Source organism: Triticum aestivum, chromosome 7D (assembly GCF_018294505.1).
Source record: "Triticum aestivum cultivar Chinese Spring chromosome 7D, IWGSC CS RefSeq v2.1, whole genome shotgun sequence".
In the NCBI taxonomy this organism is placed as follows: Eukaryota; Viridiplantae; Streptophyta; class Magnoliopsida; order Poales; family Poaceae; genus Triticum; species Triticum aestivum.
Genome location: NC_057814.1, coordinates 513821102 through 513842208, shown reverse-complemented (window position 1 = coordinate 513842208; position 21107 = coordinate 513821102). Strand labels below are relative to the sequence as shown.

Below are 21107 nucleotides of genomic sequence, written 5' to 3'. Positions count from 1 at the left end.
GTGTGAAGACCTGACCCTGCAGAAGAGATTAGTTCTTCTTCTTAACCACCCACATCTGAATGGGTGGCTGATAACCCACAAGTATAGGGGATCGTTTGTAGGCTTTTTGATAAATAAGAGTGTCGAACCCAACGAGGAGCTAAAGGTAGAACAAATATTCCCTCAAGTTCTATCGTCCATCGATACAACTCTACGCACGCTTAACGTTTGCTTTACCTAGAACAAGAATAAAACTAGAAGTACCTTGTAGGTGTGGTAGGATAGGTTTGCAAGAAAATAAAGAACGTGGAAATAAAAGTTAGGTGCTGTTTAGATAAAGAAACAATTAACTTAGTAAAACGAGTGTGGATTGGTGGTGGTAGGATTTGCGGAATTGTCCCTTAGCAATTGACTACGTTACTAGACCGATAGCAATTTTTTATGTGGGAGAGGCCTCTGCTACCATGTCCTTCCTTACTTGGAATTCTATGGACTTATGACTGGAACTATTAGCAAGCATCCACAACTACGAATGTTCATTAAGGTAAAAGCCAATGATAGCATTAAGGTATATATTGGTCCCCCTTCAATCCCGTAAGTATCAATTTCTATGTTTAGGCTGAAGCTGCTGTCACCCTTGCCCTCCAATGCATAGTCCTATCAACATACAACTAACCCTATGGTGTTATCCACACGCGCGCTCATATGATGGGAGCCAAAGGACAGCAACATAATCACAAGCAAATTAAATCAACCATAGCAATTCACCAATTACCGGTAGGACAAAAAAAATCTACTCAGACATCATAGGATGCCAACATATCATTGAATAGTAATATGAAGCATAAAGCACCATGTTCAAGTAGAGGGTACAACGGGTTGCGGGAGAGTGGACCTCTGTAAATAGATGGGGGAAGGTGATGGAGTTGTTGCTGAAGATGACAGAGTTGTTGGAGTAGATCGCCGTCACACGATGATTGCCCCGGCGGCGTTCCGGCACCACCGGCAGAGAGGGGGAGAGACCCCCCCCCTCTTCTTCTTCCTTGGCCTCCCCCTAGATGGGAGGAGAGTTCCCCCTCTGGTCCATGACCTCAATGGCGGCAGAGGGAGAGGAGCCCCTCCGAGATTGGATCTCCCTCTCTATTCTCTTCTGTTTCGCGCTCTCCAGATTTGACCGAAAACCGTTTCGTAAATATCCGGAGATCCATAACTCCGATTGCGCTGAGATTTTAACACGATTTTTTTCCGGATATAAGCTTCCATACGCCCGAAGTAGAGCTCCAACCGACCTTCGAGGAGGACACAACCCACCACCATGCACCTGGGCTGCCTGGTGCGCCCAGGTGTCTTGTGGTGGCTGTGGGCCCCCGTTTGCGTTGATTCCACCCTCCAAAAATCACAAATATTCCAAAATAATTCTCCATAAATTTTTATCGTGTTTGGACTTCGTTCCATATGGATATTCTGTGAAGCAAAAAAACATGCAAAAAACAGGAAGTGGCACTGGGCACTGGATCAATGAGTTAGTCCAATAAATCATATAAAATGTTGCCAAAAGTATGTGAAAGTTGTATTTTATTGGAATGAAACAATCAAAAATTATAGATACGACGGAGACGTATCAACATCCCCAAGCTTAATTCCTGCTCGTCCTCGAGTAGGTAAATGATAAAAAAAGAATATTTTTTTATGTGGAATGCTACCTAGCATAATCTTGATCATATGTCTAATCATGCCATGAATATTAAGACACGAGTGATTCAAAGCAATAGTCTATAATTTGATACAAAGACATTAATACTCCGGCATCCCAACAAATAATCGCGTCTTTCAAAATATGAACGCTAAAGAAATCTATCCCTAGAAAATCATATAGTCTTGTCATGCTCTGTCTTTTTGACACAAAGTATTTATCATGCACAACCCCGATGACAAGCCGAGCAATTGGTTCATACTTTTTAACGCGCTTCAGCTTTTTCAACCCTCACGCAATACATGAGCGCAAGCCATGGATATATCACTATGGGTGGAATAGAGTATGATGATAGGAGTAAATATAGAGAAGACAAAAAGGTAAGAAAGTCTCACATCGATGCGGATAACCAACGGGCTATGGAGATGTCCATCAATTGATATCAATGTGAGGAGTAGGGATTGCCATGCAACTAATGCACTAAGAGCTATAAGTGTATGAAAGCTCAATATGGAAACTAAGTGGGTGTGCATCTAACTCTTATAATGAAAAATTCCCACTAGTATATGAAAGTGACAACATAGGAGACTCTCTATATGAAAGACATTGTGCTACTTTAAAGCACAAGTGTGGAATTAGCATGCCCCTTCTCTCTCTTTTTAATCTTTTTTCTTTTCTTTTTTTATTTTTTTTCTTTTTCTTTTTCTTTTTTTCTCTCTCTTTGTTCGGAGTCTCATCCCGACTTGTGGGGAATCATAGTCTCCATCATCCTTTTCTCACTAGGACAATGCTCTAATAATGAATAATGATGATCATCACACTTCAATTTACTTACAACTCAATATTACAACTCGATACCTAGAACAAAGTATAACTCTATATGAATGCCTCTGGCAGTGTACCAGGATGTGCAATGATCTAGCATAGCAAGGACATCAAAAAACGGACAAGCCATGGAAATATCATGCTAGCTATCTTACGATCATGCAAAGCAATTTGACAATGAATGCTCAAGTCATCAAAACGGAGGCGGTGGAAGTTGCAAGGCAATATATCTCGGAATGGCTATGGGAAGGCCATAATAGGTAGGTGTGCTGGCTGTTTTGAGGATATATAATGAGGCTTATGTGTGATAGAGTGTATCATATCTCGGGGTTTGGATGCACCGGCGAAGTTTGCATTGACTCTCGAGGTGAGAAAGGGCAATGCACGGTACCGTAGAGGCTGGCAAATTGCGGAAAGGTAAGAGTGCATATAATCCATGGACTCACATTAGTCATAAAGAACTCATATACTGATTGCAAAATTTTATTAGCCCTCGAAGCAAAGTACTACTACGCATGCCCCTAGGGTGATAGATTGGTAGGAAAAGACCATCGCTCGTCCCCGATCGCCACCCATAAGGAAGGCAATCAATAATAAAACATGCTCCAACTTCATAGCATAACGAGAGACTATACGTGCATGCTTCGGGAATCACAAACCTTAACACCAATACTCCTACTAACCACAACCATTTACTAGTACCTCTCACATATTATCATCTCTATATCGCAAAACTATTGCAAGGAATCAATCATATCATATTCAGTGATCCATAAGTTTTATGTAGGATTTTATGACTAACTATGCAAATGACCAATTCCTGTTAACACTCTAAATAGATATAAGTGAAGCATGAGAGTTTAATTCCTTCTAAAAAGACCATGCTCTAATAAGTATAAGTGAAGCAAAAGAGCATTCTACAAATAACGGTTTTCCATTTGAAGAGAAATAGGCAATCCAAACTTCAAATGATATAAATGATGCAAATGAAGCATTCTATAAAGCCATACTCAAAAGATATAAGTGAAGTGCAATGAGCATTCTATAAATCAACCATGGACTATCTCATACCAGCATGGTGCATAAAAAGTGTAAAGGTAAACACAAAAGACGCTCCAAGATTTACACATATATGACACCAATGAAACGAAAACGAAAACATACCGATACTTGTTGAAGAAAGGTGGGATGCCTTTTGGGGCATACCCAAGCTTAGACGCTTGAGTCTCCTTGGATATTTACTTGGGGTGCCTTGGGCATACCCAAGATTGAACTCTTGCCTCTCCTCCTCCTCATATCGAGACCTCCTCGATCATTGAACACTTCATCCACACAAAACTTAATAGAAAACTGGTGAGATCCGTTAGTATAATAAAGCAAATTACTACTTTAAGTATTGTTGCAAACCCATTCATATTTATTTTTTCATTATCCCTCTTGTATTATAACTTCTTGATGGATTATACCACCGATAAAATCGATAGTTTCATCAAAAACAGCAAAACAATGCATCAAAAATAGAATCTGTCTTAAACAGGACAGTCTGTAGCAATCTAAACTTTGACCATACTTATGTAATTTCAAAAATTCTGAAAAGTTAGGAAAAAAATTGCATAGAAATATTGTGTAAAAAATTCAGAATTTTTGCACACTCCAGTAAAAAATGTAAAATCACGCACTACGGCAAAAGTTTCTGTTTTTGCACCGCACATACCAACAAGCAATCTAATCATCCTAAAGGAAAAACTTGGCACATTATTTTTATAGTACAATGGATTTGTACAAGGGGATAATTATTTTTGTTGAAAAGTTTCTGTAATTCAAGATTCACAAAGTTTCCATGGGCATGAACAAGGTTCAAGGAATTCCCCCACTTCCACGGTGTTCGTCCTTCTCACTTTCACTTTTCTTTTTATGAAGTTTTAAGTTCCCCTCTATATTATTTTGTTTTTAAACTTTATAAAAGCACAAAAAAGAATAAAATGACTCTCTAACACTTTTGGGTTGTCTCCCTGGCAGCGCTTTCTTTAAAGCCATTAAGTTAGGCATAAAGTGCTCAAGTAATGGATCCACCCGGATCCCAAGGTATATCAAAGCCAATTTTAATTAACAATGATTTGGCATTTAGTAATGAGCATGAAGCAACATATATCATGCAATGATGAAGTCTAACTCTCTTCCTATGCATCGACATGTCATACGAGAACAATTCATGCACATCAAGTAAAGGCCAATACATAGCATAAGCAATTTCTTGCAATTTTATCATGTTCGAAACGTAGCGAGGCGGAGATGTAGTTCCTCTCTCATAATAATTTAAATTAGTAGCAACAAGCACATGCATGTTATATTCATCAAAATTATCATGTGCAACGGCAAAACGCAACCCATCAATGTAATCCTTAATAAGTGCAAACTTCTTCGATATAGTGTAGTTTGAAGAATTCAGAAATATAATAGGACTATCATGTGTGGGTGCAATATAGCAACAAATTCATTCTTAACATAGGGAACTATAGCAAGTTCATCTCCATAAGCATAATTCAGATTGGCATCTTGGCCACAAGCATATCAAGTATCAAGTTCATCAAAAAGGGATATTTCAAATGAGTCAATGGGATCATAGGAATTATCATAGAATTCATCCTTTGGTAAGCACGAAGGGAAATTAAACAATGTATGATTTGAAAAGTTACTCTCATTAGAAGGTGGGCATGTGTAGCTAATCCGTTCTTCCTCCGTTTGTTCTTTGCTCTCCTCATCATCTTTTTCATCCAATGAGCTCACGGCTTCATCAATTTCTTCTTCCATAGACTCCTGCAAAATATTAGTCTCTTCTTGGACAGTGGAGGAGTCCTCAGTATATGGTTTAATATAAGCATTAGGAGAATAATTTTCATAGTAATATTTAAGTATGGCAAAAAATTTAGATTTGTAAAGAGTAGCATCATACTTTTTCAATCAAACAAGCAATTTCATAAACACCCTTAAAAGCAACAAATTCTTCAATTTTTTCAACATCATAGTAATTATAAACACCCTTGGCATAAGAAGATAAGATTCCATTATCACTAAACTCAATTGGTAGGGAAGGTGTTTCTTAGGGTCTTCAGAACAACAAGTAAAATCATATAATTCACATAAATTCCAAGCATAGCATTGCATAGTATTAATTTGATGCAGTAGAAGTTTCCCTTTTTTAGATAAGCGGTGTCACACAAAATAAGCATGCTCATTTAATGGTTTTCCCTCAACTAAGCTAGTTGGGTTTTCAGCACGAGCACAAAGGGATGGAAGATGATCCAAGTAGAAAGCTTCAGCAGTATGATAGATTTTGGGTGGTTCTTCAACCATTGGTTTAGTAGGTACAACTATTTTTTTTTGTATTTTGCGTTTCCTACCCATAACTAAAGATAGAAAACAAGATCACAAAATAAAATCTACTTAGTGATAAAGCAAACAAGCACACACGAGAATATTCACCCCCGCTATTGCTCCCCGACAACGGCGCCAGAAAAAGGTCTTGATAACCCACAAGTATAGGGGATCGTTTGTAACCTTTTTCGATAAATAAGAGTGTCGAACCCAACATGGAGCTAAAGGTAGAACAAATATCCCCTCAAGTTCTATCGACCATCGATATAAATCTACGCACGCTTAACGTTTGCTTTACCTAGAACAAGAATAAAACTAGAAGTACTTTGTAGGTGTGGTAGGATAGGTTTGCAAGAAAATAAAGAACGTGAAAATAAAAGTTAGGTGCCGTTTAGATAAAGAAACAATTAACTTAGTAAAACGAGTGTGGATTGGTGGTGGTAGGATTTGCGGAATTGTCCCTTAGCAATTGACTATGTTACTAGACCGATAGCAAGTTTTTATGTGGGAGAGGCCTCTGCTACCATGTCCTCCCTTACTTGGAATTCTATGCACTTATGATTGGAACTATTAGCAAGCATCCGCAACTACTAACATTCATTAACGTAAAACCCAACCATAGCAGTAAGAGATATATTGGTCCCCCTTCAGTCCCGTATGTATCAATTTCTATGTTTAGGCTGAAGTTGGTGTCACCCTTGCCCTTCAATGCATAGTCCTATCAACATACAACTAACCCTATGGTGTGATCGACACACGCGCTCATATGATGGGAACCAAAGGACAGCAACATAACCACAAGCAAATTAAACCAACCATAGCAATTCACCAATTCCCGGTAGGACAACAAAAATCTACTCAGACATCATAGGATGGCAACATATCATTGGATAGTAATATGAAGCATAAAACACCATGTTCAAGTAGAGGGTACAATGGGTTGCGGGAGAGTGGACCGCTATAAATAGATGGGGGGAGGTGATGGAGTTGTTGGTGAAGATGACGGAGTTGCTGGAGTAGACCGTCGTCACACGATGATTGCCCCGGCGGCGTTCCGGCGGCATCGGGAGAGAGGGGGACAGAGCCCCCTCCTTCTTCTTATTCCTTGGCCTCCCCCTAGATGGGAGGAGAGTTCCCCCTCTAGTCCATGGCATCCATGGCAGCGGAGGGGCGGGAGCCCCTCCGAGATTGGATCTCCCTCTCTGTTCTCTTCTGTTTTGCGCTCTCGAGGACTGGCGAAAACCATTTCTTAAATATCCGGAAATCCATAACTCCGATTGCGCTAGATTTTAACACAATTTTTTCGGATATAAGCTTCCTTGCGCCCGAAGTAGAGCTCCAACCGACCTTCGAGGAGGGCACAACCCACCACCACGCTCATGGGCTGCCTGGCGCGCCCAGGTGTCTTGTGGTGGCTGTGGGCCCCCGTTTGCGTTGGTTCCACCTCCAAAAAATCACAAATATTCCGAAATAATTCTTCATAAATTTTTATCGCGTTTGGACTTCGTTTGATATGGATATTCTATGAAGCAAAAAAAATGCAAAAAACAGGAACTGGCACTAGGCACTGGATCAATAGGTTAGTCCAATAAATCATATAAAATGTTGCCAAAAGTATGTGAAAGTTGTATAATATTGGCATGAAACAATCAAAAATTATAGATACAATGGAGACATATCAGTGGCTGAGAAGCAATGTAACGCAAGGCATTGATAGAGAATTTAGGCATTGAAGAATATGCATTTCTCTTCACAGGAGGAGTATAGTACTCATAAGAATAAGCAGAGAAATTCTTAGCAGCTTTGTACACATAGTGATTTGAAGAATAATGCACATATTCATCAGAACGATGTTTGTTTCCCTGTGAAGAAGGGTTAGTACGAGCATGAGTTGGCCTACGTCCATTTGACAACTTTGGTCCAGGTGAAGAATTTGCCCTGGGGTTGTTCCTTTTGTTCGGTGGTGTCATGATGACATTCACCTGAAGATTTTGAAGAACACTTTTAGGCACCTAGATTTTGTTCACTGGAGGACCATTCCTGCAGTTAGTACCAACAAATCCAGCAAATACTTCATCATTCTGATTTTTGAATAGCTTATAGTTGGAGTCAAATGACTCATCAGAAGAATGTGGAGTATCACAATTGTAGTCAGATAGAGTGGATGGATCAAATGGAGGTCCTTTTGCAGCAACCCATATGGTTTTGGGATACTGCTTAGGTTTTGCAGTAGGATCCATCTACGTTCAGCTTTCTCTCAAAAGCAATACCCTCTTTCCTAGGGTTCCTGTTCAGAATCTGCTTCTTGAGCACATCACACAAAGTTTGGTGCCCGTTGAGGCTTTTGTACATGCCTATGACATACAATTCCTTCAGACCTGCATTTTCGTCAGTAACACTTGTGGTATCCTCAGATGTGGGGATTGAAACCACAGAGACATGTGAAGATATAGCAGCAGTTGAAGCATTTGAACATCCAGCTGAAGAATTTGCATTATCACGTTCAAGACATTTTAAGCATGGAGAAACAAATTCTTCCAGAGTGGTGCTGATCTATTGAGAAGTAATGAACCGTTGTATTTCTGAATATCATCATGAGACGCTCTTAGCTTCTTGAGTTCTTGCTTCCTTTGAATAAATTCATAGGACGGCTTCTCGTGTGCGGCTGAGAGGGCCTCATGACGACTTTCAAGTTCGTCATACTTTGACTGAAGATGCTCAAGGTCATCAGTCAGAGTTTGTGTGCGTTCCATTTCATCATTCAACAGATCATCACTTTTATCTAGTAGGTTTTGAATCCTTTCCATAGCAGTTTGCTGCCTTCTGTCAACATTAGCAAGTTTGGAATAGCTAGGAGTCATGTTTTCATCAGATTCATCTTCACTTGAGAAGGATGAAGAGCGGTTGAGTACCTTGGTGCCCTTGGCCATGAAGCACGATGCTGAATAAGATGAATCATGTTCGAAAGTCATCATTTTGAGTGACTCCTTGAACTCGAGGAACCATGGATCCTGATAGGTACGGTGCCCTTCATAGACATCAGAGATCCGGTCCCAAATGAGCTTCACACCGAAACTCATCTCTGGACAGACTGGAGTAGATGACAGCCCTTGCCCGTATATCCAGCTGAGTATACTTGTGAATGTCATCAGCATTGGCCATCTTGCAGAGGTTAGTCAATCCTATCTCAGTGACGGTCCACAACTCACTATTCATGGATAGGGGACACTTCCATATCATAGCCTTCCACTTGGGATAGTCTGTGCCATTGAAGATGGGGCACGCAGTGGATACCTTCTTCATACATGCGGTCGACATAACTAAAACTCCAGGTGGTTAAACCAAAATCACAAAGAACAAGGGAGTACCTTGCTCTAATACCAATTGAAAGCGCAGGTTTACTCCCAGAGGGGGAGGTGAATGGGTGATTTTAAGAAATTTGTTAAACTCTAAAGAATTTGACGAAGATCAGAGTGAAGAAATAGAAACGCGAGGGAAACTAAGTCATCATAGAATCAGAGTACATGCATACAAGATACATAAGAGTGAAGAACATACAATCACATAGGCATTCAAGCATGAGGAACATGAACTGAGGAAATGAAATATAGCATGATGAAATTCTTCAGTTCAAATTCATCAGAAGATAGCACACATTCTTTAGCAGCGGAATAATGTAAGAGAGGGTGAGGAATTTGAAACCAGGTTGGCTCGATGAAGACAATGCAATTTGGTAGACCAGTTCCAGTTTTTGTATCAACTGTACGTCTGGTTGAGGCGGCTGAGTCGCAACTCAGAGGACACACAGTCCTCACCGTATTCCTCTTGAGCTAAGGTCACTTAGTCCTCGCCCAATCACTCGTGGTAAGTCTTCAAGGTAGACTTCCAAAACCTTCACAGACATGTTCACCGGCTCACCACAATGACTCTTGGTGTACTCAGAACTTGACGCCTAACCATCTGGAAGAATGACAGTCTTCAAAGGTAACATGTGTCGGATCACACAGATCAATCTCTTCAGTGATGCTCAACCACTTTTGGCTCTGGGTTTGTCCTCACTTAGGGTTCTCTCAAAGTCGTCAAAGGATGGGTTGCTCTCAAATGACAAGTGTCAAGTTCTCTCGGAGCAGCCAACCAACAAGTGGTTGTGGGGGTGGCTATTTACAGCTAGGGCTACCCGACATGAATTGTCATAAATGCCCTTCTCTGATTCGACTGTTGTTAGGATAAGGATCCACTCGACAGATGGCCCGCGGCGCAACAATGGTCGGAATTTGAACTCTGAAATTCATCGAGGCACTCAATTTCCTCACTTTTAGGCAGATCACACTAGCGAAATCCTAACTCCTCAGCATGACCAAATTCGCCACTGGCCATATGAACTTCGTCACTGTCGCTAGCAAATGCGTCAGCGGTACTGGGGATTTCCAAAGGCTTCACTCGAAGCAGCTAGAGTAGTATAGGTTTGAGTAAGTTTAAGCATCACTTTGGAAATGTGAAATATGTTTCACCTAGACCCCCTTTAACAATACGGTTTTTCCTATGACACAAATAAGAAGAAAAGAAACTACGAAAACAAAAGTCTTCAAGCTTCAAAGTCTTCACATCAATTTCTTCAAAGGTCGTACCAATTTCATCACCAAATTCTTCACTTGAAGAATAACATTTTTAGGGGTCATCTTCCATGTGTTAAACCAAAACTTCAAGGACTCTTTCTCCTGTGTATACTCAAAAACACATTAGTTCCTCAACCTATTTGTCTTCAATACTCGAAAACCACTAAGGGGGCACTTGATGCACTTACAGAAACAAATTCTCATCATTGTTTCAAGAACTTGCAAGTAATATGTCATATCAATATTGAGTTGCGTATGTGTTAAATTAAATAGCATACAATAGTGTATATTCTATCTACTGCCAGGAAGTTACATATACTTTACTTGTGCACATCATATCTTCGGAAGTTCAACAAAATGGGAGAACATGTGCCTTCTTTTTTTCAGTGCAAACATTCACAATTGTTGGTTGTTTAGAATAATAGTGGGGTATTTTGAGATTGTGAAAGTTCTAGAAATTAGTCAATAATGATTAGTATCATAAAATTGATTATCTTAAATCCACATACATGAGTTTGATAGTAAGATATACAGTTGTTGGTATTCGTGAAATTGGTGTATCTTTCATTTTGCCAATTTGACCATAGTAGTGCAAATCTCAAGCAAGTGAATCAAAATTCTGCAACTGTGTGTGTGCTACTGCTGACTTCATCCACTTCATTATAAAGTAGATACCCTTACATTCAACTAGATATAAAAACTGGAGCTAAAAATTTGAGCAAGGCTCAGCGACCGATTCAAAGATTAAAAACCTAAAATACATACTCGTTTTACACATTTATCAAGAGAAATCTGAAGCTATAATTGGTACAAAGGCTCAAGTATGGTGTAAATGCTTAGATATTGATATCTCCTTTACTACATGGCAGCATTGGGGTTTTGATACATCTTTGTGCAGCATGTCTTGATTCTTATCTTGGAGCTCATGTTTAATTCATGCGACACTAAATTATAAGATCAGAATTTGTACAAAAGAGTTTATGTTTATCTCATCCATTAAAAATACCAAGCTGATTGTTTGTGTGCTCTCCTATAATTAGATTGCAGGGATAAGTTGCCTGAAAGGATAAACTAATTTATTACACTAAATGGAACATCGGTATCTTCTTTGTTCAGCTCATGAAGTACCCACTCTGGGCTACACTTAATGCAAGTAAATTCTCTTGAATTTGTTTTCCGTACATTTTGAAGCCATACTTTTATATCATTTTCCGTACTTTTACATTATTTTCCAAAGGCATGTCGACATGAGTGTGTCCGGAACGTTCTTATACTTATTTAGTGAAACAATTTCTTTGTTTAAAGAGTGGACATGGCTCCAGCCTATAGATCGTAAGATTTTACACTTCTTCGAAATGACTACATGGCTCCAATATGTGGATTTTAGTGGAATGAATATTTTCATGGTGATATTTAGGTGACTAGAATGGTAGAAGAATCGCTTGCATGCTGAAGGTGTTAGCACACAAATTGTTAAAGACCGTGAGAAGATTATTCATTCGGTAGTTTAGTAGTTTATCAGCGGCTTTCACGGGAATTTGAGGTAATTCTTATTGGAACCCTTTAGTTAGAGTAGGCAAACCCTAGGCTTTTTGGTAGACTATGACATCAACATTAAAAAACAACAATGTAGCTCAGTCAAAATTTTACCAATAAAGAAAACTACAAAGTACCTGATCTTGAACATTAACATTTTCATTTGATTTTTGAGATTTTATGAAGGGCAATTTTGTTCCAGTAGTATCAATATAGGATGAGAGTTCACTTGGTTATATTCATTTCCATTGAACAAGCTCAACCAGGATGTTGGCATTAGATCATTGAACCATCTACCAAATGCATGGTAAAAATATGCGCAATGCTTATTGTTATTCTCATTAGGAACTACAACCATAGATAGATGAACCATGGTCTGGAACAGATCAACGAACAGGTTGAATTTTTTTCTATATTATTTGAAGTGACAATACATAACAGAATGAGAAAAGGCTGGGATATACAACAGAGCAGGAGCAGATTTACATGTTTGTATTTCTGCTTTTTTCTATCACGGATATAATCCAATGAGACATAATTTATTAGGAGTTACTGCCCTTCTCATTTGTGCTTCATCGCCAAATTACTTTCCTTGGTCAAAGTTTAGAGTGCATGACAACTTAACTTGTTGCACGGGAGGAAGGTGGGCTAGAAGTAGGCGAGGTAGAAAAGTAGGCTCCATCTCTGTTACATCTGCTCAGGCTACTAAATTTGGTCCACTTACTCATTTCAGTTTCACTTGATGTATGTGAAATAAATATTTTATAAAGCTTTATTTTTTAGGTTTCAGTTATTATCTAAAAGCCGAGTAGAGAATTAGAAGTGTTGTAGTCGGAATTTAAAAGCTACATCTGATTACCAATTAGAACGTAAATGAATTTCAGATAAAGAGTGATCTTGATTATTCACATATGCTTCTATTTTTTTATTCGTCATGATAACCCTGCCATTGCTATGGTTTTGATTCTTGAAAAAAAAATCATGTCTTCAAAGGTATCTATACCCTTTGTGCAGGTTTACTGTTAGTGTGCAGACCATGATGGAATATCCATTTAGTTCCCTGAATATTTTAGGTGATGAGCAGATCAATTGCATTCTTTTTTAAATGAATTTGCACACATTTAAAAGCTAATGTTAATAGCAGCTGACAGGTGCATTCTCTAACTATTACCCTTTTCATTAATAACAAGGCATCAGTGGTGGAAGAGCTATTGCTCAAGGACTTGGCAATAAACAACGACGGATTTTTTTTAAAAAGAGGATTACCCCCAGCCTCTGCACTAGCATAATGCACACAACCATTTTTATTAATTATTCATCAGAGTCTGACAAAATGAATACAAGGATCAACCTCAAGCCCCCTTCTAGGCGAACAAAGTCGCTACACCTACAAATAAACAGATGTGCCTCTGGCCGCATAACAGACACAATCTAATCCGGTGGCCTGAAGACCATCCGGTCTAGGCGTCCCATAACGTGCACCGCCTGCGCACGCTCTAGGATCCGCCGCCGCCATCTTTCGCCATCCCATCTTCAGGAGGAATAACTGCATAGATCTTGCCAGTCCCATCTGCCATCGACGCCCCCATGACACTAGACAGCGCCACCAGCCTGCGCGCGTCCATCAAATCGCGTCCAACCCCGAGACTCCACTGCTCCACGCCGTTGAGACCCACCGTCATCAATGCGGTCGATGAAACACCATTCCACCTGTTAGCCTCTCCAGTGAACCAGTGCCCCAAGAGGATGCCCCCAGGAGGGGAACGACACCTAGATCTAGAGTTCCCCTCGGAACAGCTGCCACCTGGAGGAAGAGGGGCACGTCATCTGCAACTGCCGACGCACCAAGCGGTGCCCGCCGCCACATAGCTCTGACGACGACGCCTTCAAGGACACGACGCCAAGAGCGTCGTCGCCACCCTAGGTTTTCACCCGAGAGACCGTGAGGTGGGAGAAGGTAGGGCGGACCCGAACGACGTCTCCAAGAAGAAAAACGGCACCCACGGATGTCGTCGCCGTCGCGGCCAGCAGGACGGCCTGGGAATTATCCCAATCCAGATTCCGACCTCCCGCTCCGTCCCAATCCGGTAACCGGCTTGCAGCACTGCCATGTTCGGTAAGACGGAGTGCACACACCATGGGTTGGAGGAAGAGGCAGCTCGGCGCCGTTGGCCGCCGGGGCATCAAACCGCGACACCAACCTGCCGGTGAATCGCCGGCCACACGGTCCGATCCCCGGCAACCCACCTACACTGCCGCACCACCGGACGGGGAAGACTCGCCAAAGGGACCGCCATCCCCGATCCATGAATCGCAACCGCCATACCAGCGCCGAGCAGCCCGAGAAGAGCCCCACCGCTGCCTTCCTCAGAGCCATCCGGACTTTGCCAGAGGGCGCCTCAGGCGACGGCAAGGGAAGGAAGGTGCGGTGGAGGAGGAAGAGGCGTCGGGATGAGGTGGCGGTGAAGGAGGGATCCGGCGGTGGCGCTAGATCGCAATCGCGAGTCTCCCTTCTGGCTGGAGCAAGTCGCGTCGCCTCCTATCCCTAAAAAACAACGACGGAATAACTATTGCTGAAGGACTTGATAATAAACAACAATGTACAAGGGCCTGTTCGCAACCAGCTCGGCCTCAAACCCACTGCCATCCCTTCTTTCATTTTAAAATGAAAAACAACACATACGTACGCACGGTCTCAACCACAGGCACGGCGGCGGCTGCTACTCCCTTCGTTTCATAATATAAGTTCGTTTTTGACACTCAAGGAAGGGAGAGCAGTAAATAGTAAAGGCAGCTCGTCGCTTTGCCACATTTGGAGAACGCAATCAAACAGAGGTGCAAAACCACAGGGCCTTGTTCATCAAACAATGCTGCTCATACAACCTTAAGATTATGCAGCCATTATAGTCAGAAGGCATACGCCAAGAATACACCAGCAAGGACCAGAAACTGCAGTATCGCTCGCCCGTCTCTATAGAGATGAATGGCAGCAGGGAAACCTGATATCCACCCATCCATGCCTTTCAGCTCAGCTCCACATCACCAACAGTATTTCCTATCTCCATCTCCATATGTACATCATCTCAAAATGCTGCCGTTGAAACAAGTCCCTGCACCACACTGTGCATCGTCGGCGCCCACAGATCATGTCTTGATTGCTTGCTCCCCATTGCATTCTGCCGTTCATCGCCCCCAGCTTATGTGTAGCTCGCTCTCCTGGCCTGCAATATACTGATGTAGCTCACAGCTCTGTTTTTAGCTTGCTTGTTGGCGGTTGCTGCGGTCCTGTAGAAAGACATGGAAAATAATCAAGTCAGTGCTAGTTGCTAGGGTTCAATTTTCCGATCTCGGATACTAGCATATTAGCCACAGCATAATATCAGGTGATACCACTACTAACATGCTCCCATTTTGAAAAACTCCAATTTACATGTTTCAAGGAAAAAAACAAAAAGAACTGTGAATGTTCACAAGGTATGTGTTTACATCCCCTAAAATTTAAACCAAAATTCAAAATACTCAAAGACAAACAAAAAAAATCCAGCATTAATAGTGTAAAAAAGACAAAAGACAAAAATTGACACTATTCATGCTGAATTTGTCATTATTTTTTCTCTTTGTGTATTTTGAATTTTATAGGGGAGGTAGGCACATGTCTTGTGAACATTCACAAAAGAATCAGATTTTTTGAGACAGTTCGTTTGCCAAAATGGGAGCATATGTAAGTTGTGGGTATTGCTGGATATTATCCCGGAACAGTAACTAGGACACCAGGAGTAACCAGCTTGTCAACCAGTTTTTTTTTTTTTTGAAAAGGGGAATATATTAATATCGCGAAGATATCAATTACACCAAGCCTCTACACCTACAAAATGTCGCAAAGACAGCCAGGATGCACACAGCCAAAGAAAAAAATAAAAAGAAAGGAAAAAAAACAAAGGTCCCATCATAGTGACCGACTCCTCTCAGCAACAGCACACAAACCACCACCAAATATAGCATCCGGAAAACATAAGAGGTCTCCAAAAGCAACGCCTCCAAGAAGGAAACAGTGCACAAGCGCCGTCGTTGCTCGATCCAAGATCTTGGGTTTTCACCCTGGAGAAGTCCAAGCTCTCAAAACAATTCCTTCAACAAGGCAATTTTGCACGTTACGACTGATAGACGGAATTTTTCTAACCACACGTGTAAAAAGCTTGAGAATATTGCCACATAAGCAAAATATAGTATGCATTGGCAGACATGGAATAGAGGGGAGCCAGGAAGCCTTTTTGCTGTCTTCTAGTATAGCAATTTAGGATTGAAGGCAAAGCGAAAGAATCAAATTACAAACAATCCAAAGCAATTAGGGCAATTTTCAACGTGAGGTCAGGAAACGATAGCTCTCTCGGTCTCTCCAGTGCAGCAAGGGCGGGTCACGTGATAAAGATGATGGCTGGAGTCTGGACAAAGCTCGCTGTATGCCACTCATCCTTGAGCAGGCACCAGTACACGAAGAAGCTGCAATAATTTCTGGCGGAAAACAGATTCTGCCAGCCGTAATGCAGTACATATATCAGTCAGGAGGGAGGGGGGGGGGGGGGGGGGTCCGTGGTGGTTTTAATGATTCTTGAACGCTTTGCATGATTGGGCCTGTACCTCCAACAGCACCTGTCTCCAAAATGCACTCTGCTTGGATCCAGAGCCTCATATCGATTGCCCCAGATCCGAACGGCAGATCGTGAAGGCTGTTAGGCCTTCCCTTCACTTTTCTCTTAGTGGCAGCACAAGAGCAGTAACGATCTCAACAAAAGCAGTGCAACATACAGAAGTTGCTAAACCACGGAGCTGACCCGCTTGGTTTCCAGGACATGAGCCACATGGTAGATAGCTAAATTGACCTCTAAAATGGCCCCGTGCGCAATTGATTCCACCACAAGATGTCGAGATCGATGTCGGTATTCATCTAGTCAGTGATGCTGCTCCATCTTTAACTAGAAAGATTGTTACATGGTACGAGTTATTGTGGAAGTTTCTGTGTCACTTGGATTCAGCCTATTTGAACTGCCAGGGCAGTGGAATAAATTGGCCAGATAGCAGGGGTGTGTGCCAGCTGATGCCAAAATTGCTCAAACAATATAGGCCAATTGTATTTGTAGATGCAAGAGGGTGCATTGGTTTCAGGTTTAGCTACTTTTGCATCTCAAAAAGATCTAAAGAAACTAACAGGTGCAGATTATGTTAAAACATTTTCAGCTGTAGAATACGATCAATTGACAAAAGCTGTACTCACATTATTTGAACAGTGCAGCTGCAAAAAGAAAAGAAAAACTGTTGTACAGCAGACATTTCATCATAATCTCGCACGATTTTGCGCAGATGCTCAGGTTCTGACATGATCTACATGAATGGTTTTATTTATTTTTTTCGAGGCCCACAAGTACCTAAATCCTAGCCTCACAAGCCACCCTTGCACGTACCAAATCTACTGCCACTTACTTTCGATGCTTGCACTTCACTACTCTCTTTAATTCAAGAAGATAAGACATTTACAGTGGAAGCAACCAAAGCCCAATGCTGGAGGTAGTGGCTCCGGGGTTAAGGTGGTTGCAGCTGGCAACCCCCATTACAGGAAAGGGGATCCCCCAGACATGTAATGGACAGCATACAGAAGGGTGGGCCCATCACAGTTGTCCGTGTGGTCAGAAGCGCTAAAGGGACCAGATCTGCATCTACAGGCCTTATGCAGCCAAGCCCAAACGGAAAGACGGGGGGCGCTATGGGTTTCTAGACACTGCATTTATTGATTTGGGCCCATCCGCACCAACCAGTTGGGTCCGCCCGGTGCCAGAGAGAACAGATCCACCGGACGAACACAGCCATGGCCCCTACCACCCAAAATACTGGTGATGATGGCAATAATGATTGAATGACCAACCAAGAAATCGAGCAAGATCCGAAATGCATTCTGAAATCTTTCGATTTAAGTTACAGGCTCCTGCCTTTTGCTACTGAATGAATGTTCATTGGCTATGTGTTTCAGCCTGTAATCCATATTCCATACGATAGGTGCGTCCATTAGCATGTCAGCGAGATGCAACTTAAATTACTAAGACTACATGTTTCTACGAGTTTTTTATTTATTTTATTTTGCCTAACTTGCATTTCTGCACAGAGCAATGCTATGATATCCGAGACTTATCGTGGCCGTAAAAGGGCTAGGGCATAGTGTTCAGTGATTATCTTTTGTGAAGCTTCAGCTATTTCCCTAGTAGAATGCACTATTCACACATTTTGAGCTACACGCCTACACCACACGTTTTGCATTCACCTATCTATTCAAACACTCTGGGCAGAGAAAGAGACAAAGGTCGTGGTCCACGCGAGGCTGAGAAACGTGGAAGTAAATGACAAGCAACTTAATTCAGTCAGACAATAGGTTAAAGGTGTGTGTGCTCGATAATTTTACCAGAGCTTGCGAGATCGTAGCCGAAGAGAGAGGAGCTGGTGTTGCTAAAGACAGGAGGTTGTACGTCCCCCCGTTTTTCCCACGGTGAAGCTGCTTGCTGTGGATGTACTAAATCACCATGCCAGAACTGCTGTTGTAGCTGCGCGAGATTTCTCGCTCCATGAACGCCCATGTCGGGCCAGCTGACTTGCTCCAAGTCCATTCCACTCTTGCAGTTTAAACCTGTTATCCTTCCACACTGACAGCGTAGGTAGCATTTTGTGATTAACAGCAGGTTGAGGAATAAAGAGGAACAGGTGCTGAACTTCTCGGTAGCAATAACTAGTATACTTAGAAATGGATGATGGGTGAAATTTTGTCCAGGTGGACTTATGAAGTACTTTCATCAAATTTACTAGTTAAGATATACTTATAAAATTATTAGCTTTTACAGGTCATTTTGGAAATGCAACATTAATTCATACTCCCTCCGTCCTTAAAAGAGTGTACTTCCAACTTTGTTGGAGTGTCAAACTATCTCAAAGTTTGACCGCGTTTGTGCAAAAATATCTCAATGTTTGTGAAACCAAATAGGTATATGATGAAAATATATTTTATCATCAATCTATTGCTACTAATTTGATGGCATAAATGTTGGTGTATTATTGTATAAATACGGTCAAACATAAAAAAGTTTGACTTTCCAACAAAGTTGGAAATACACTCTTTCAAGGACGGAGGGAATATGTCCTCAACATCAGTCACTTTTATCTATATACTGATATAATTTGCTCAAATGATATTGCTGGGTATAAAATTGTTTAGTCCAGAGCATTCTCAATTTATCGTTGTTTCAAGTTTCAATAATATATATTTTACTAGTACTGTTACTAGCAGCGTCTTTTTTCCTCTGAAGGCAAAACTACAAATGGAGTAACAATAAATCGATAGGCAACTACGGAAGAATGGCAGATAACTTTCACGCGCGCACACGGAAATATTTGTGAAACCATAAAGCTCAGGAAGCGCCGGCAAATGGTAGCACTACTGATTGGCAATTTTATATTCCCAAATTTAAAAGCCCCCATTTGTTGTGTGCATTGGTTGGAGGGCAATAACTGGCATGTACACATCTCGTAGTGGTAAAGTTGCTTACAATTGCTGGGTTCAGTAAAAATATTTCCTTTTAACCGGACAAGGACAGTAACATATTTCAATGTCGTTGTAGTGGGTGGCATAGGATTCTCTCCATAAGTTGATTGTCTCAATAGAAAACAGTCAAAATAAATGAAGCAGCTAAATGCAGGGAAGAGGGCTATTCTGATTAGGAAATTTTGACCAAGGACTTCGCACAGAGTGCAGTTTACAATGATCTTTAATGGTTATTTGGAAAAAATATGTCGCAAAATAGTTGTTCTATGAATCCATGCAGGCCTAACTTCTGGAAAGTTCATGATAGAAAAAGATTGACAAAATAAGCATACCTCTGTACCCAAAAGGTTGTCTAGCCCACCAAAGTCAACCCTTGGGTTTACTGCTGCGAGTCTCATTGACAGATACTGGACCAACCACAGTTAGCAAAAGAAGAAGAAAAAACTATTAGGAGGGGTGGAAACCCAATTGGGAAACATCTTATTATCTTTCACCCTCATATAAAAGGAATTGTGTGTTAAGTTTGTGTGAGGTGAAACGGTATTTAGGATGATTGAACAGGTCTTACAATGGGCAACAGTTACCTCGACTTGTCTTTGAAGGGATTGAACATGATTGATGATCTCCTCCAGTACCAGCGCTGTTCCTGATACCTGATACAGCCCACAGATCAAGTAAACCTCTGTTGCTTAAGTCAATCATATTCTTTTTGTAAAAGGGAGAAGTACTGTAACTCATTTTGGCTCAGTTATAGCAAATGAAGGACAGGCTTACAACATATTACACGATGTATGTAATGGAAGGAAAGAAAAAAAGAATATGAAGGCCCACTCAAAGTCAAATTCAGATTTGTATTTAGAGGGCAAGGCTGTCGACATCAACAGCCTTTGGAGAGAAAAATGGTATAACCAAAATTGCCGCATCGAGAAAGCCATGTCATCTATGGGTATAGGTAAGGTAGTAGTACTGAGGCAGTGCCAAATCTGATTGCAGAACTAATCTGTAGAAGTTGCTGCCTGGTATCCTGATCGATCTCGTCGGTCATTTGTCCTAAATGGTGTGCTATGTTCCAGCCAACATTAGGTAGGCCACTTTTGCAACTTTCGACATGATTAACCGTTCAGAATGTTTTAAGCAGCAAGGCGATCCGCTGACAATGGCACACACGCAGTTCAATCAACACACACAGGAGAATCGTCAGCGAGTGGTGGCACCAATCTTTTCACAGCGATTGGCATTTGACACCTCTATCGCAAGGCTGCCGGCCATCCTGACAGTCAGAAACCACCGAGCAGATACTACTACTACACGCCAACCACCTTTCCATAAATCCACATATTAATGAAGCACGAAGAGTAGAAGACCATCCATCCATCCACCTCCCATTGGCAAACCTACCCGGGCTTCGCCTCCACACCCAAGGATGCTAATGCCATGCCTACCCATGGAACATTGACATTATTGCGTGTGCATGGGGAGATAGCAACACTCCAATGGGTAGGGG

General features: G+C 41.5%; 1 protein-coding gene across 2 annotated transcripts in view; it reads right to left on the bottom strand.

Annotated features, from left to right (window-relative positions):
- Positions 1-14856: 14856 nt before the first annotated feature.
- The window catches only part of LOC123165689 (transcription factor bHLH48), an 8280-nt gene continuing 2029 nt past the window's right edge, over positions 14857-21107 (bottom strand). The window contains exons 4-7 of one of the 2 annotated variants that reach the window (XM_044583381.1): positions 20188-20256; positions 19936-20010; positions 18473-18710; positions 14857-15309 (exon numbers count right to left, since the gene is read on the bottom strand). In XM_044583381.1, coding sequence (XP_044439316.1) covers positions 15266-15309; positions 18473-18710; positions 19936-20010; positions 20188-20256 — 426 coding nt within the window. In that variant the 3' untranslated portion in view covers positions 14857-15265. The other variant, XM_044583382.1, reaches the window with a different exon arrangement.